Source organism: Hyperolius riggenbachi, chromosome 4, assembly GCF_040937935.1.
Source record: "Hyperolius riggenbachi isolate aHypRig1 chromosome 4, aHypRig1.pri, whole genome shotgun sequence".
In the NCBI taxonomy this organism is placed as follows: Eukaryota; Metazoa; Chordata; class Amphibia; order Anura; family Hyperoliidae; genus Hyperolius; species Hyperolius riggenbachi.
Window position 1 is genome coordinate 118,143,601 of NC_090649.1, and position 14,161 is coordinate 118,157,761.

The following is a 14,161-nucleotide window of genomic DNA, read 5'->3' on the forward strand; positions in this document are numbered from 1 at the left end:
GTACAAAGGAGGAGACAAAGGCTAGGTCGATAACAGGCTAGGGTCATACACCGGAGATGGCTGAGGTACGTAGGACTAGGCAAGAGAGTGGTCAGTAAAGCTAAGGTCAAATCTAAAGTCAGTCAGGCAGTCGCATTGAAATACAATAATTGTTTATCACAGAGTGACAAAGTGCCCAGTAATACCAGCATACTGATTGCTATCATGGACAAGGACTGAATGTGAAACGAGGGTTTAAATACACTTAGAACCTGACCAAGGCCGGCCCCAAGCCACAGCAACCAATCAACAGCAGGCTCTGATCAAAGTGTCAGCTGTCTGTGACACTAAACCCTCCGGTGTCTAAGTGTATAGGACGAGTGCCTGCCGGCAGACGCCCGCCCAGTGACGTCACCAGGGACTCCCCGAGCATCCTGGTTGCCATGGATGCTGGGGGCGGAACAGGAGGAAGTGCTTTGCATGGAAGAGGAAGTGCCAGGATGCGTGAGCGAGTCTGCCCAGAACAGGACATCGCTGGAGCCAGCAGGTGAGTTCTTTACATCTGTCTAATTCCCCATCATTTGTGCCTACTCACAAGTTACGCACAATTTAAGCACAACTGAAATGAGAGGGATATGTAGGCTGACATGTTTATTTCCCTTTAAGCAATACACATTGCCTGGCTGTCCGCACATTTATGTCGTTCTCATTGCGCTGGCACTGCTGCCTTTCTGTCCTAGTGACTTAGCTGTCCTAGTGATAGATGAGCTCCATACACCAGTGTGGAACCAATGTAATTGGCTCCTGACACAGTGATCACAGTATATCCAACGGGGAAACTATGTCTTTGGTCATTAAGGGCATACATATTAAAGTGCCACATGTAATGAAATAGGCACGAAATAACCCTCAAGTGGGGCCTAACACTAAAACTACCGTGCTGGGTGGCTAACCTTAAACCCCCCATTCCTGACCCTTAAGACCTCCACACCTAACCCTTAAGACCCCTCTCCCCGAACATCACCATAGTCTCTGCGCCAACTATTTATAGCCAATAAGCAGCACTGGAGGACCTGGCACCTGATATTTTATCGGGCGAGTCCCGCACCACATTTACCCTTATAACTAATGTTTTAATGGCATTGATGGCATCGCCCAAACGTAGTGGTGCAGATCATCCCAAAATCTTAGTGATCCCCTTAAAGGGCCAGCGACGTGTGGTACGCAAAGGGTTAATGAAAGGCAATATGGCAGACAAAAGCAACTTGCAAGATAAAAATAGAAAACAGCTTGTATATCTCACATACCCGGGTAAAGCTTTGTGCTCCTGATTTCCACTGTGGCCAATGGGGTTTTGCAATCCAAACGCTAATAGGAGCGGGCCGTACCCTTGGTGAGCCAACTTCATGTGTCGATGAGACCTCTTTGCCGGTCATGTGAGATATGCAAGTTGTTTTCTTGCTTTATCATGTAAGCTGCTTTTGTCGGCACACATTGCCTTTCATTATAGAGAGTACTGCTAGAGCATAGAGTGCTTTGCTTGTAGTGACCACACACATTAAAGAGTAACTGTTAGCCCAAAAAAATCAAATTTAAATCTCTATTGCAATGTGTTAAATAGTTTGTAAGGGAGCCAAAAAGGCAATGCTGAAGTTAAAAAGCAATCTAATTTTTTTACTGTGTGGCTATCATTCAGCCTTTTCTCCAAGCTCCTAAGGAGGACGCAAAGCCGCATAACAGATACTGCAGAGCATGCAGAGCATGCCCATGTCTGCCCGACCCCCCTCTCCCCCCCAGGACCAGGTGCCGATGTCTGCCCGACCCCCTCTCCCCCCCCCCAGGACCAGGTGCCGATGTCTGTCCGCTCCCCCCCCCCCCCAAGAGCCGATGTCTGTCCGACCCCCCAGGACCAGGTGTCGATATCTTCTCACCCCAAACAGCTGACACGGAGAGAGAGCGGGAGCGGAGTACATCTACACACTTCCAGCGCCGCCACCGCAGAGCAGCTGCAGCCGTGCATCTCTCTCCTGCTCGTGATTCTCTCACATGTGACTTGGCGGCGGCTGCTCTGCGGTGGCGGCGCTGGAAGTGTGTAGATGTACTCCGCTCCCGCTCTCTCTCCGCGTCAGCTGTTTGGGGTGAGAAGATATCGGCACCTGGTCCTGGGGGGTCGGACAGACATCGGCTCTTGGGGGGGGGCGGGTTGGGGGGAAGCGGACAGACATCGGCACCTGGTCCCGGGGGGGGGGGGGGGGTGGAGAGGGGGTCGGGCAGACATCGGCACCTGGTCCTGGGGGGGAGAGGGGGGTCGGGCAGACATGGGCATGCTCTGCAGTATCTGTTATGCGGCTTTGCGTCCTCCTTAGGAGCTTGGAGAAAAGGCTGAATGATAGCCACACGGTAAAAAAATTAGATTGCTTTTTAACTTCAGCATTGCCTTTTTGGCTCCCTTACAAACTATTTAACACATTGCAATAGAGATTTAAATTTGATTTTTTTGCGCTAACAGTTACTCTTTAAGTAGTTACTTTTACAAAACTTTGTTTTTTTTCTAATACCGTTTAATGGCTAATTGATAAAGCTAACACGGTACAGAAACTTGTTTTGCTGCTAGTGGCCACACAGAAATCCCAATTTGGGGGAGCTGCACTGGAGGACACCCTTGGCTATCAACACACCTTTACTAAATGTTGGATAAACAGCCCCTGGAACTTTTACATCTTCACCTTCTTTTTCTTTTTTTCACCTGTTGTGCACTGATAGTTGTTTTTAGTGTTTTACATCATGTTGGTCTTACTTTATTGGAGCAGGGGGATTTGGTAAGGATTCCTTATTAGGACGGAATTTTGCATTCTCATCAGGCAGATTGTGATAATGACATGTTCAACCCGAAAATGCACCGTGCCTATCCAGGTCCTTGAATAAGCTGTTCCCATTGGTTACTCTACTTACTGATTAGAGGTAACCTATGAGGGAAGGTATGTTTCCCACCATTAAAGTGATCTGACAAAAGATCCAAAATCACCAATGTACACCATGTGATGCAGGAATATAGATATCATGTCATCAATAGAACACATTTTATTTAGGGTAAGGATCCAGTTTAAACTCTTCACCCTATCAATCATACAAAGCTCTACAGAAGTTGTCACCTTCATACATTGCCTCCTTAAAGGACTTCCGAGGCCAAAATGAAAAAAAAATTACACTATACCTTTTTATTAGCAGAATCCACGGAGGACGTCCTGCACATCCCCCGCTCCGTTCCGCCGTCAATGCAGGCCTTTCCGTTCCCCCAGGGCATGGCCCGACCCCACCGAACGGGTCGCATCGATTCCACCTCTAAGTTGGCTGCCGCCTTGATCCGCGGTTGCGCAGTACGCTTTGCCGCGAGTGCGACTGCGCAGCCTTTAGCCCGCCTCCCGCCGCGTAGTGGGTCCCGGCATGCTCCCCAAGTGTACGTCGGGTGTGCTCACATCACTGCGCAGTCGCACTCGCAGCAAAGCGTACTGCGCAGCCACGGATCAAAACAGCGGCCATCTTAGAGGTGGAATCGATGCGACCAGTTCGGTGGGGTCGGGCCATGCCCTGGGGGAACGGAAAGGCCTGCATTGACGGCGGAACGGAGCGGGGGACGTGCAGGACGTCCTCCGTGGATTCTGCCAATAAAAAGGTATAGTGTAATTTTCTTCATTTTGGCCTCGGAAGTCCTTTAATCTTAAGATACCATCCCACTCAGAACCTTTGTTCCCCCAAGAGATCCTTGTCCTCCATCTTGATCATCTCCTCTCACACCCATATCCAGGACTTCTCATGAGTATCACCTCTTCTTTGGAACTCTCCCCCCCACCCTTTCCGTCATGCTCCGGAAAACCTTCAAAACGTACTCTCGAGACACATCTTTTCAGACAAGCCTATAGTTTTCTGTAGGTAGCATTGGAGGTTCACTGCCTCATCCCAGTACCTCCTTCCTTAAAGACTCCAACCCACTACCCTCTATATTGTAAGCTCGCAGCGGCTGGGACCTCCTCCTAGTGTTTCTTATTGTGCTGTAAGTAATCATATGAACATGCACCAGTATTGGTGATATCTCAAACCAAACATCAACTATGTCTGTATTTGTATTGCTAGATGTCCAGATTGTACAGAGTTTTGAACTTCTCACGTAGCTATGCTCCCCAATATTTGTTTTGTACTATGTATAGTACTACAGAATAGAGGCCTGCGCGGGTCCACTTTTTCATACCCGCGACCCGCTACCCGCACCCGACCCACCACCCCCTTTCTGATGAATTTTAATACCCGTAACCCGACCCGCAGGCCCGCTACCCGCGACCCGTTTTTTTTACATTTTCTTCTAAAGTGCACATTTAAAGTAACATTGGGGAGCTGTAAAGTTAATAAAACCTATTTTTATACACAAATCAAAGCTAAAGAAGCTTTTTAGCTTGTTTTCACTACCCGCGACCCGCACCCGCAGACCGCTACCCGCAACCCTACCCGCACCCGCAACTCGCTACCCACACCCGACCCGCGCCCGCAGCTTAAATCAATTCGGGTACCTGAACCCGACCCGCATTTCGGGTTACCCGCGGGTACCCGACCCGCTGCAGGTCTCTACTACAGAATATGTTTGTGCTATAAAAATGAAAAATAATAATAATAATCTGTCACATATGAACTGCATTTCATGGCTATTTTCTGTTACCTTAATGCTCCAGAATATCCATAATATGCCTCAGCATCGCTGGGGGAACACTGGGTGTTGGCCAGGGGTTTCTCAGGGTCTCCAATACACAGCTGGCAGAGGCTAGAATTTATAGCAGAGCCAGGAGCACAGCTCTGCTTGAAGAATGCACCTATCAGATACATGCAGGACAAAATATTTTTTTTTAGAAAGTGCTCAAAACAATGAAATGATTACGGTAGAAGTCGCTTAGTGAGTATGCATTAAACCAATTAACATTTGTGTGTTTGCGCTTGCACATGTGTGTATACATTTGTGTCTGCGCGCGTGCATACAGTATGTGCGTATATGTGCATATGTGCAAGTATGTGCATGTGTGTGTGTGTCTGTGTTTGCATGTCTGGCTGTGTGCGTTTGTATTTAAAAGTAACATATAAGTATGGGATGTCCAGTTAACAGGTCTTACCGACTGTCAGAAATGTTCTGCACCTGTAAAAAGTATAATACAGTCATTGTTATGACTTGTCTATTTATCAGGTCATTTAAGAGGGTATATATCATCCTCTAAATATCGCACCTTCAATGGACAGCTTTGTAGTAATTATATTTATTGGAGGAGTCATGTGGGTGTTTGCAATTTGTAGCAAATCCATAAAATATAGAATCTTTTGCATGCTTCCATTATAGAGGTCATGCTTAGGTGCTGCACTTGCTGTTTCTGTACACTCACCAATATCACAGTTGTTGTTGTTCTTGTTAATCAGACCCACAGGAATATTCCATCCAGCGGTGCGGCCCACTGCCGTGTGACAGGACCTCTTGCCTCGCAGGTTCTTCCAGGTGATGCCTTTGTTCCTTTTTTTCACAACAGCAACCGCATAGTAGGTTCCTTTGTAAAGATCACAAGATTAAGACTGTATCGAGGCTTCCCAGTACTCAGATAAGTATTTATCTAAACATCTATTTCTCCTCACAAGTCTGCTTTAACCAGAACCTGTACAGAAATAAAGCTTTAGCTCTCATTTATTCCCAAATGGACAGTTGAAATTGTTACTGTAAATCCATAAGGGCTGTTTCAAACCTCACACGACACAGTAGCGTTTGAACTTGCGAAATTGGGTGTGTTATAGTTTCTTTCAATTCTTTGCAGATCAGTGTTTTGGGTTTTTTTTTGCGTCTTTTTTTCCTACTCATAGTCACAAAAAGCAAAAAAATGCATTTGATTTTGCCCAAAAAAGGCAGCATGCTATTTGTTAAAAACAACAGCAGTAAAAAAACATGAATTGCTCAGAAAGGCAACCAAATAAGCCTAAATGGTTTTGGTATGCAATTTTAAAAAACACAAAAACATGTATACACTCACACATGACCTTACAGGTTTACAAGAAAATTGCAGACTCTAGACTAAACTGAAGGACCATATCCAGGACCGGATTTTACAAGAGCCAATAGGCACCCTAGACTTCACCCTTCACAAACTTAAAACCCCCTACAAAACAGCTCTGCTGGTGTCCTGGCTGGTCCAGCTGCCACTTCTCCTTTACCCGTCTTAGGTAGCTACAGGTGCCCCTTAGTATTAAGTAGCCAGAGGAACCCTCCGTATTCAGTATCTACAGGTGCCCCCCACTAAGGGGAGATCTGGTCAGTGGAATGCTGAGAGGTGGATGAGTAACCCCTCATTTATGCACTCATCAGTACTCTGCATAGGGAAGGAGAGAAGAAAGCGCCCAGGGAGGGGAGTGAGCCGCCTTTCCATAATCCGGCGCCTGTAGGCACATGCCTTCAGTGCCTTCTGGTAAATCTGGCCCTGACCATATCATTATAAAAAGTTATTGTTCAATTATAATAACAATAGCAGTAAGAAGAATTGCCATGAACCAAAAGGTCTTAAAGAGAACCCATGCCTAAAAAAAGGTTATAAGCAAATACTTACCTAAGGAGAGGGAGGATCCAGAGGCTTCCCACACTGTGTTCCAGTCTTTGGGCGCTACCCGGAATCTTCTTGCACATCTTCTGGCTTGAGCACAGCCGTGCTGCACCCATCAAGCATGGCCGCTCCTGCGCAGTAGAACAGAGCCACTTGTTCATGAGCTACTCCGACTTTCTGCACCATTGCAGCCATACTAGCACAGGCTCAGTATGGCTGAGCTCGTGCCAAAAAAGGAGCATGGTCCTGTTGTGATTACCAACAATCCTTTGTTGGTAATCTTCGGGGGGAGGGGGTGTCCACACTTGGTGACTGGAGGATGGCGAGCGAAGCCTCTCTAGGATCCAGAGGCCTCCCTCTCTTTAGGTATATATGTGTTTTGGTACCAGAGATTTGGCTTAGGTACACTCTAAATTGATATGGGATCCTGCAACATTGTTCTTTGAATTTCCATTACTGAGATTTTTCCTCTTTGTGCTGGACAATCAGTGCTGCTGGGCTTTGAAGCAGCTGTATGGACTACTATGGCTGTAGTTCCCCTTAAAGTGAATGTTTACCTTTTTTGTTGTTGTTGTAAGTAATAGAGGACCACTTGCCTCAATGCCCTCTATAGATATATCCCTTTCCCATAATTTTCGCTGCAGGATTGCACCTATAATCATTGTTTATAATCTTTGACCACTTTGGTCGAATATTGAAGGCGAGAGAGAGGAGGAAGAGCTTATTTGGCCTGCTCTGTCACTGCTCCGTCATCTCCGCCCCTTTGTTCCTCCCTCTCATTCTCGCTCCCGCAGATGCGCGTCTCCCTGGCTCAGTACAAGAGCGCACAGAGCTGCTGTGTGAGGTTGTGCGTGCGTGCCTGCCTGTCATCTTTTACATTGTTTGGCATGCTGCAGCACAAAGCGGGACAGTGGGAGGATGTGATATAAATATTATATCTTAGTGAAGGTCCTATCATGCCTTCACATGTACTTCGATGCGGCAGCTCCGTGGAATGTGCACTGCAGCTATGTAATGCACGCGCGCTTGATGGTAGACGTGCGCGCGCGCGCACAGTACCAGGGACGCGCTCCCCAAGTCTCCACTGTCTCGCGCTATTTTATCAGCGCTGGAGACTTGGCGATTTTAGGAAGTAAGAGGCTGCCGACCCGGAACATGAAGTAAAGGTCGGCAGCCATCTTGGAAATAATCCCGGTGGAATTAGGGATATATTAAAGGAACGGGGGCCGGTGGTGCGGCAAAAATAAGCGCATGGGCATGTAGCGACATCAGGTAACAGGAATATGTATTTTTTACAAAATTTTTCAAGCTGATACCCAGTGGCTTTAAGCTCACAAAAAGCCACAAAGCACAAAATCTCTAACGGGATATTAGAGCTATACCTTGTGTTTTTGATCCACTGGTCTTGCATGGCTTCAGGTCTTCTGAAAATGGAAGAAAAATAAAGTCAGACATGACCCCTTGTTTAGAGGTTTACTCCCATCAGAATCTTTGCTGTGTGCTAGTCTGGTCTCTGCCGCCCATCTACAGAAACTCTGTCTAGTAAAAATGCTATTCTCTTTATTGGGCAGTTATATACATTAAATCTGCATCCTTCTAGTGCATGTAAAGATCAGCAGCCAGCCACTACAGAGAGCACATTTCCCACATGGTTTTTACGTAGACCTCGTTCCCACTAAGAAAGCACATACAAGCATAGAAAAGTGCATGTGCTTTTAAGGCCTTTTTAAATATGTTTTTTTCTGTGCTTACTAAAAAGCCAGGTAATCAGAGGTGAGCAAAAACTTCTACCTTGCCTAGGATCCCATTTCATCTTATTCCTTTTCTAGTTGGGGGAACCAAGGTTAGGATGGCAGACCTCCGTATGACTTGCTACTTGTTTTAGTGCTGCTCACCTTCGTCAGGCTAATGGGAAGCTGCATGCAGTTATGTTTCCTTGTGGATCCGTAACTGCTTGCTATTGCGTGAAACACCCCAGTGGGAGTGAGGCCTTACTCCATACATTGTAAGTGCTTAGACTTTATACATAGTGATTGTGAGTACTATCAACAAAGTATCACTCATACCTGGAATCTCCACTTCAACACAAGATTACTACTACAACCAACTCACCGTGCTGAGTTCTCACCTTGATTATAGTATTCTCCAAGTACTGGCACTAGTCCGCATTTCCCAGCTGTGTACATGTATCCTCCATCCAATGTTACTGCATCTGCTTCACCTTTCTGCAAAACCGGAAATTAAGTATCTCATTAGGATTTACAACTTTGCACTTTAGATTAGGCAAAAGTATATGTAGCATTTCATGAGATTTGTTTATGCAATTGACCTTTGTGTCCATGTTCCATTCTCTGTGTTCATTCATGGCAGAAAACTCAATTAGAGTTATTTCTCAGAATCAAGAAATGCCAACTATTGGTCATCTAATATTCTTGGTAGCTCGCAAGGCTATTTTCAGTAGGTAGGCTTATCTTTTCACGCACACTCTACAGGATGTTCATGATGAACTGGGTCATTTGTTAAATTTGGAAAAACTGGAAGCTATATTGCAACAAGACAGAGGGGCGAAATGTAACGATCTGCTAGTGTGTGTGGGCACTAGCAGACAGACAAATAATAGACTTTCCCAAAAAGGGTAAAGTCTTACAGACAGTGTCAGTAGAAGGCAGCACTAACACTGTGTACAGATAAAGAATGGTCAGGCAATCAGTGTCGGTAACAGATCTGACAGATACGGTACAAAATCGGCAGGCAAATACAAAGTTAGTGAACAGGCAGAGGTCGGCAACAGATCAGATTGGCAAAGGTACAAAATCGTGAGGCAAAGAGTAGTCAGTGAATCAGGCAGAAGTCAAACACAGTGTAACAATCAGTAATAATAATAATATAAATAATAGGCTAGCTGGTAAGAAATCCCCGGGGTCCTGCCGGTTCAAGGCACACAAGGAACTGACTAAGGTCTGAAGCCTTCAATGCGAAGTGTTAGCTAGAGCAGACAGTGAGCAAGTGTCAGAACAGAGCTTAAATAGCCCGGGTAAGCAGGGGAGCATGCCCCCCAGCCGCTTGGCCAATCAGGAACGGAGGTGGAGCAATGCGTGTCAGCTGACAGGTGATCAGCTGACACGCTTCCTTAGAGCATAAGAGGGGCGGCGCTGCCAGCGCATGTGTCCGCCCTCATTTTCAGTCAGAGTACCATGCGACCGGATCCCCGCAGGCATGCTGCTGACATCATCCCTGCCACTGCGACCGGCCGCACTGGAAGCCTCAGATGCGCTACCAGCGGAGGAAACAGCAACTGAGCTGGTAAGCGCAGGATTACTGTCACAAAGTCTTTTTTTCAAGAAATGGAGAGCTGTCCTTGACTCCAAATGGATGTATTCATGGACCCATTCAAATACTCAGCATGGTATGCCACAGAGCAGCTCAAGGGGACTTTGGGTAGATAGGAAATTAAAAGCACTACAGGCACTGGTTACTAGGCCTTGGATTAAGAGTAAGGGGATGGCGCAAAACAGGGATGGGGGGTTGGGTGTGCTAGTCTTAGAGAACAAATAATTCAAGTCAAGTCAGTCCTCACAAAGGGTATGCATGATCAAGTTAGATACACTGGGGGGGGGGGGGGGTGCTTGTTGCCTTCTAGAGATTTACAATCTAAAGGGAAGGGATAGGGATACACTAGGTATGGGTTGAATAGTGGGTGCTCAGCGGAGAGAGTTATGGCATTGATGCATGGTGGGAGGGAGGGAAGGAGGTTGGCAATCTTGAAGAGGTGAGATTTGAGGGCTTGTTTGGAGATGTTGAAGAATGAGGTCAGCCTGATGGGGGGTAGGGGGGGGGGTGTAAGGGAGTTCCAGAGAGTGTGTGCAGCTCTTGAGAAGCTTTGCAGTCTCGCATGGAAGTGGGTAATGTGCAGGGTGGTCAGGTGAAGGCTGCTGGAGGATTGGAGAGGGTCGGTGGGAATATATCTGTGGATGAGTTCAGAGATGTAGGTCAGGCAGGTCTTGTGGACAGATTTATTGGCCAGGCACAATATTTTGAAACTGATCCTGGAACATATAGGTAGCCATGGAGAGATTTACAGAGGGGAGTCGTGGAGGTGGAGTGATGGAAAAAATGGATCAGTTAGACTGCCTCATTCATGACAGATTGTAGGGGAAGGCGATGCGGTTATTGGTAGGTCAAACAGAAGGGCGTTGCAGTAGACAAAGTGGGAGAAGATGAGGGCATGAATGAGAAGTTTGGTGGTGTCTGGGGTCAGGAAGGGACTTATCTTAAAGATGTTGCAGAGGCGCTGAACCCTAACCTTATTTCCTACCTACCATTTCCTGCCACAGTCCTAGTGTTAACCTTTGGCCTAAACCTTGCCCTCAATGCCTAAATATAACCTAATTGTTTGCCTAAGCTTAACCCTGACCTTCACCCTTCAGATAATAGATAATACGTATCTGTTCCCCAGTTAACCTGTTAACTCCCCCTTACTAATATCCAAGAAGTTTTAAACCAGGATGATACCATTTATTGGCTAATAAATGGTATCATCCTGATTTAAAACTTCTTGCTTTTACTGATGGCTAGCACGGTACAATACCCTACTGCTACTACTTTACTAATATTCCTAGCCTAAATCTAACTTACCTGGCCTACTACCACTTACTACCCCCGACGCTAACACTGCCTGACCTCCTAGGTTTTCAAATTAGCAATAGTTATCTATTAGAATGGAAAAGTCCCAATAACTACTGTACTTATGCAGTTCAATGTCTATGTCTTGATGAACAGGGTTGGCATTGGACCACGGGGTCGAGTGGGGCGTGGACGCAGGTGGACGACTTCCACTTGCTTTTTTCAGAAACTGGACTCCGTCCACCCTGGCATCTGTGGAGGGAGAGAGCGCAGTGGAAGGAGAGCTGTGAGCATCGGTGGGGAAGGGGGGCCATTTCCCCCCTCCTTCCCTCACCTTGGGGCTCTCTATCCCCCGCTCTCCCCTCCAAAAGTAACAAATGGGCAGCTGGCAGCGGGCGGGAGTCGAAACTTACCTCACTCTCGTCCCAAAAGCTGAGTAAGTAGTGATGTCCGGTTCATTTGAGCCGGTTCTTTCCTGTGAGTTGTGTGATCCGGCTCATCACACTGAACTGAATCAGTTCAGTGGATGAGACAGGAACTGCAGCTGAATACTGCAGCTGCAGTTCCTGTCTCCTCCACTGAACTGATTCGATTCAGTATGATGAGCCGGATCACTGAACTCACAGGAAAGAACCGGCTCAAATGAACCGGACATCGCTACTTACCCGGCTTACCCGGAAGGAAGAGGTAAGTCACGCTGCTGTCAGGCTCCCACAAATTTTAGTTCTGGAGGGGTAGAGGGAGGAAGGGGGAGCCCTGAGGGGGGAGGAGACATTCCCCGCTGTGCCCACCAATCCCTCCTCTCTGTGCTGCCTGACTACATATACTGGGGATATATACACCTGTCTACATATACTGGGGACATATACTCCTGGCTACATATACTGGGGATATATACACCTGTCTACATATACTGGGGACATATACTCCTGGCTACATATACTGGGGATATATACACCTGTCTACATATACTGGGGACATATACTCCTGGCTACATATACTGGGGATATATACACCTGTCTACATATACTGGGGACCAGGGCCGGCCCTAGTCTTTTTGTCGCCTGAGGCAAAATTAGAAAAAATCGCCGCCCCCCCAGCCGTGGAAGGGGGGATGTGGCTCGCCGAGCTGTAGGGGTAGCGGGCAGAAAGGAGGTATTGGCCTAGCGGTGGGGTATTGGCCTGGGTCCCCCGATCTGCGCTGCTCCTCCAGCGTTAAACCAGCGTGCATATCATTAAGAGGCAACGGGCGGGGGAATGACTCACCTCTTCCGCATTCCATCGTGCGTTCCACTGACATCACTTCCTGCAAGGCCGTCCACTTACAATACAGTGGGCGGCGTTGCCGGAAGTGACGTCAGTGGAGCACACGATGGAACGCGGAAGAGGTGAGTGATTCCCCCGCCCGTTGCCTCTTAATGATATGCACACTGGTTTAACGCTGGAGGAGGAGCGCAGGTCGGGGGAACCCAGGCGAGGGAGGGGGGGCTCCGACCCCCCTCCCCACCGCTAGGCCAATACCCCCTTTCTGTCCGCTACCCCTCAAGCTCGGCGGGCGGCCCCCAGCATCCAAGGACAGACGGGTGCTGCCCCCCAGATCTGCCGCCTGAGGCAAATGTTTCACCCCGCCTCATGAGCGGGCCGGCCCTGCTGGGGACATATACTCCTGGCTACATATACTGGGGACATATACTCCTGGCTACATATACTGGGGACATATACTCCTGGCTACATATACTGGGGACATATACTCCTGGGCACATATACTGGGGACATATACCTCTAGCTACATATACTGGGCACATATACCCCTGACTACATATAGTGGGGACATATACCCCTGGCTACATATACTAGGCAACTATACCTCTGGCTACATATACTGGCACTTATACCCCTGACTACATATACTGGGCACATATACCCCTGGCTACATATACTAGGCAACTATGCCTCTGGCTACATATACTGGGGACTACTATACTCATGGCTACTTATACTGGGGACACTTATAGACCTGGCTACCTATGCTGGGGGTACCTATTTTGGGGGAACTGCTGTCAGATTATCTGCATTTTTGTGGAACCGCTGTTATGTATTTTGGGGAACAGCTGCCAGAATGTGTATGTTTGGGGGACTACTGCTGCCAGATTATATGTATTTTGGGGAACTGCTGCCAGATTGTGTATGTTTGGGGGAGCACTGCTGCCAGATTATATGTATTTTGGGTGTTACTTGTATTTTGGGTGACTCACTGCCAGGTTTTGCGTATTTTAGGGAACTGCTTCCAAATTATGTGTATGTTGGGGGAACTGCTGCTGCGACATTGTCTATTTTGGAGGAACCACTGCCATATTATCTGTATTTTGGAGGAACTTCTACCAGATTATGTGTTTTTTTGGTGAAATGCTGTCAGATTACATCTATTTTTGGGGGATACACTATGGCAGAGCTCAAACTTCCCTGTCAGACCTTTTAAATCACTGCTAAGGTCATGTATATTTGGCCCCACCCATGACCACGCCCACATTAAGTTTGACTACGCCCAATTTTTTGGCACGCCGCGCTATGCACGGCGCAGGGCTTTTTAGGGTGAGTTCACTCACCTTTTTTTCCAGGACTAGACCCCCCTGACCACCCATATAAAGAATCCTTAAATCCATGCACTTATTTTACCCAAAGGTTGCACTTATCTCTTACCATTATTTGTTGAATGCATTCGTCAGCAGAAGTTGCTTCTGTACATTCAATAGCTCCTCCACTAGCCGGCGCCCAGTTATCACACTTTACTTTCTCCTGTACACTCTGTGTACACCAGCGCACAATGTCTCTGGATGGAGGGCTCACCTCTGTTGAAACCACAAGTGAGAATTGTAAGAATTTCCTCAGACTACCATTGTTCGACTTTCAAATCATTTTACACTTTTTGGTTCTCCTATATTTCT

At 47.2% G+C, this 14,161-nt stretch overlaps 1 protein-coding gene and 1 long non-coding RNA gene across 4 annotated transcripts in view; one reads left to right on the plus strand and one right to left on the minus strand.

The window, feature by feature from the left end:
- LOC137571406 (uncharacterized) overlaps positions 1–14,161 on the plus strand; it is a 69,004-nt gene that overhangs the window by 46,221 nt on the left and 8,622 nt on the right. For both annotated transcript variants that reach the window (XR_011031354.1, XR_011031355.1), the window contains exon 4: positions 5,431–5,506. This is a non-coding gene — a long non-coding RNA (uncharacterized lncRNA). The remainder of the gene's footprint in view (positions 1–5,430; positions 5,507–14,161) is intronic.
- Positions 1–14,161, minus strand: part of LOC137571404 (serotransferrin-B-like) — a 68,096-nt gene that overhangs the window by 11,950 nt on the left and 41,985 nt on the right. The window contains exons 9-13 of one of the 2 annotated variants that reach the window (XM_068280436.1): positions 13,917–14,065; positions 8,722–8,818; positions 7,976–8,014; positions 5,397–5,555; positions 4,688–4,838 (exon numbers count right to left, since the gene is read on the minus strand). In XM_068280436.1, the coding sequence (XP_068136537.1) occupies positions 4,688–4,838; positions 5,397–5,555; positions 7,976–8,014; positions 8,722–8,818; positions 13,917–14,065 (595 nt within the window). Of the gene's footprint in view, positions 1–4,687; positions 4,839–5,396; positions 5,556–7,975; positions 8,018–8,721; positions 8,819–13,916; positions 14,066–14,161 lie in introns of both variants that reach the window. The other variant, XM_068280435.1, reaches the window with a different exon arrangement.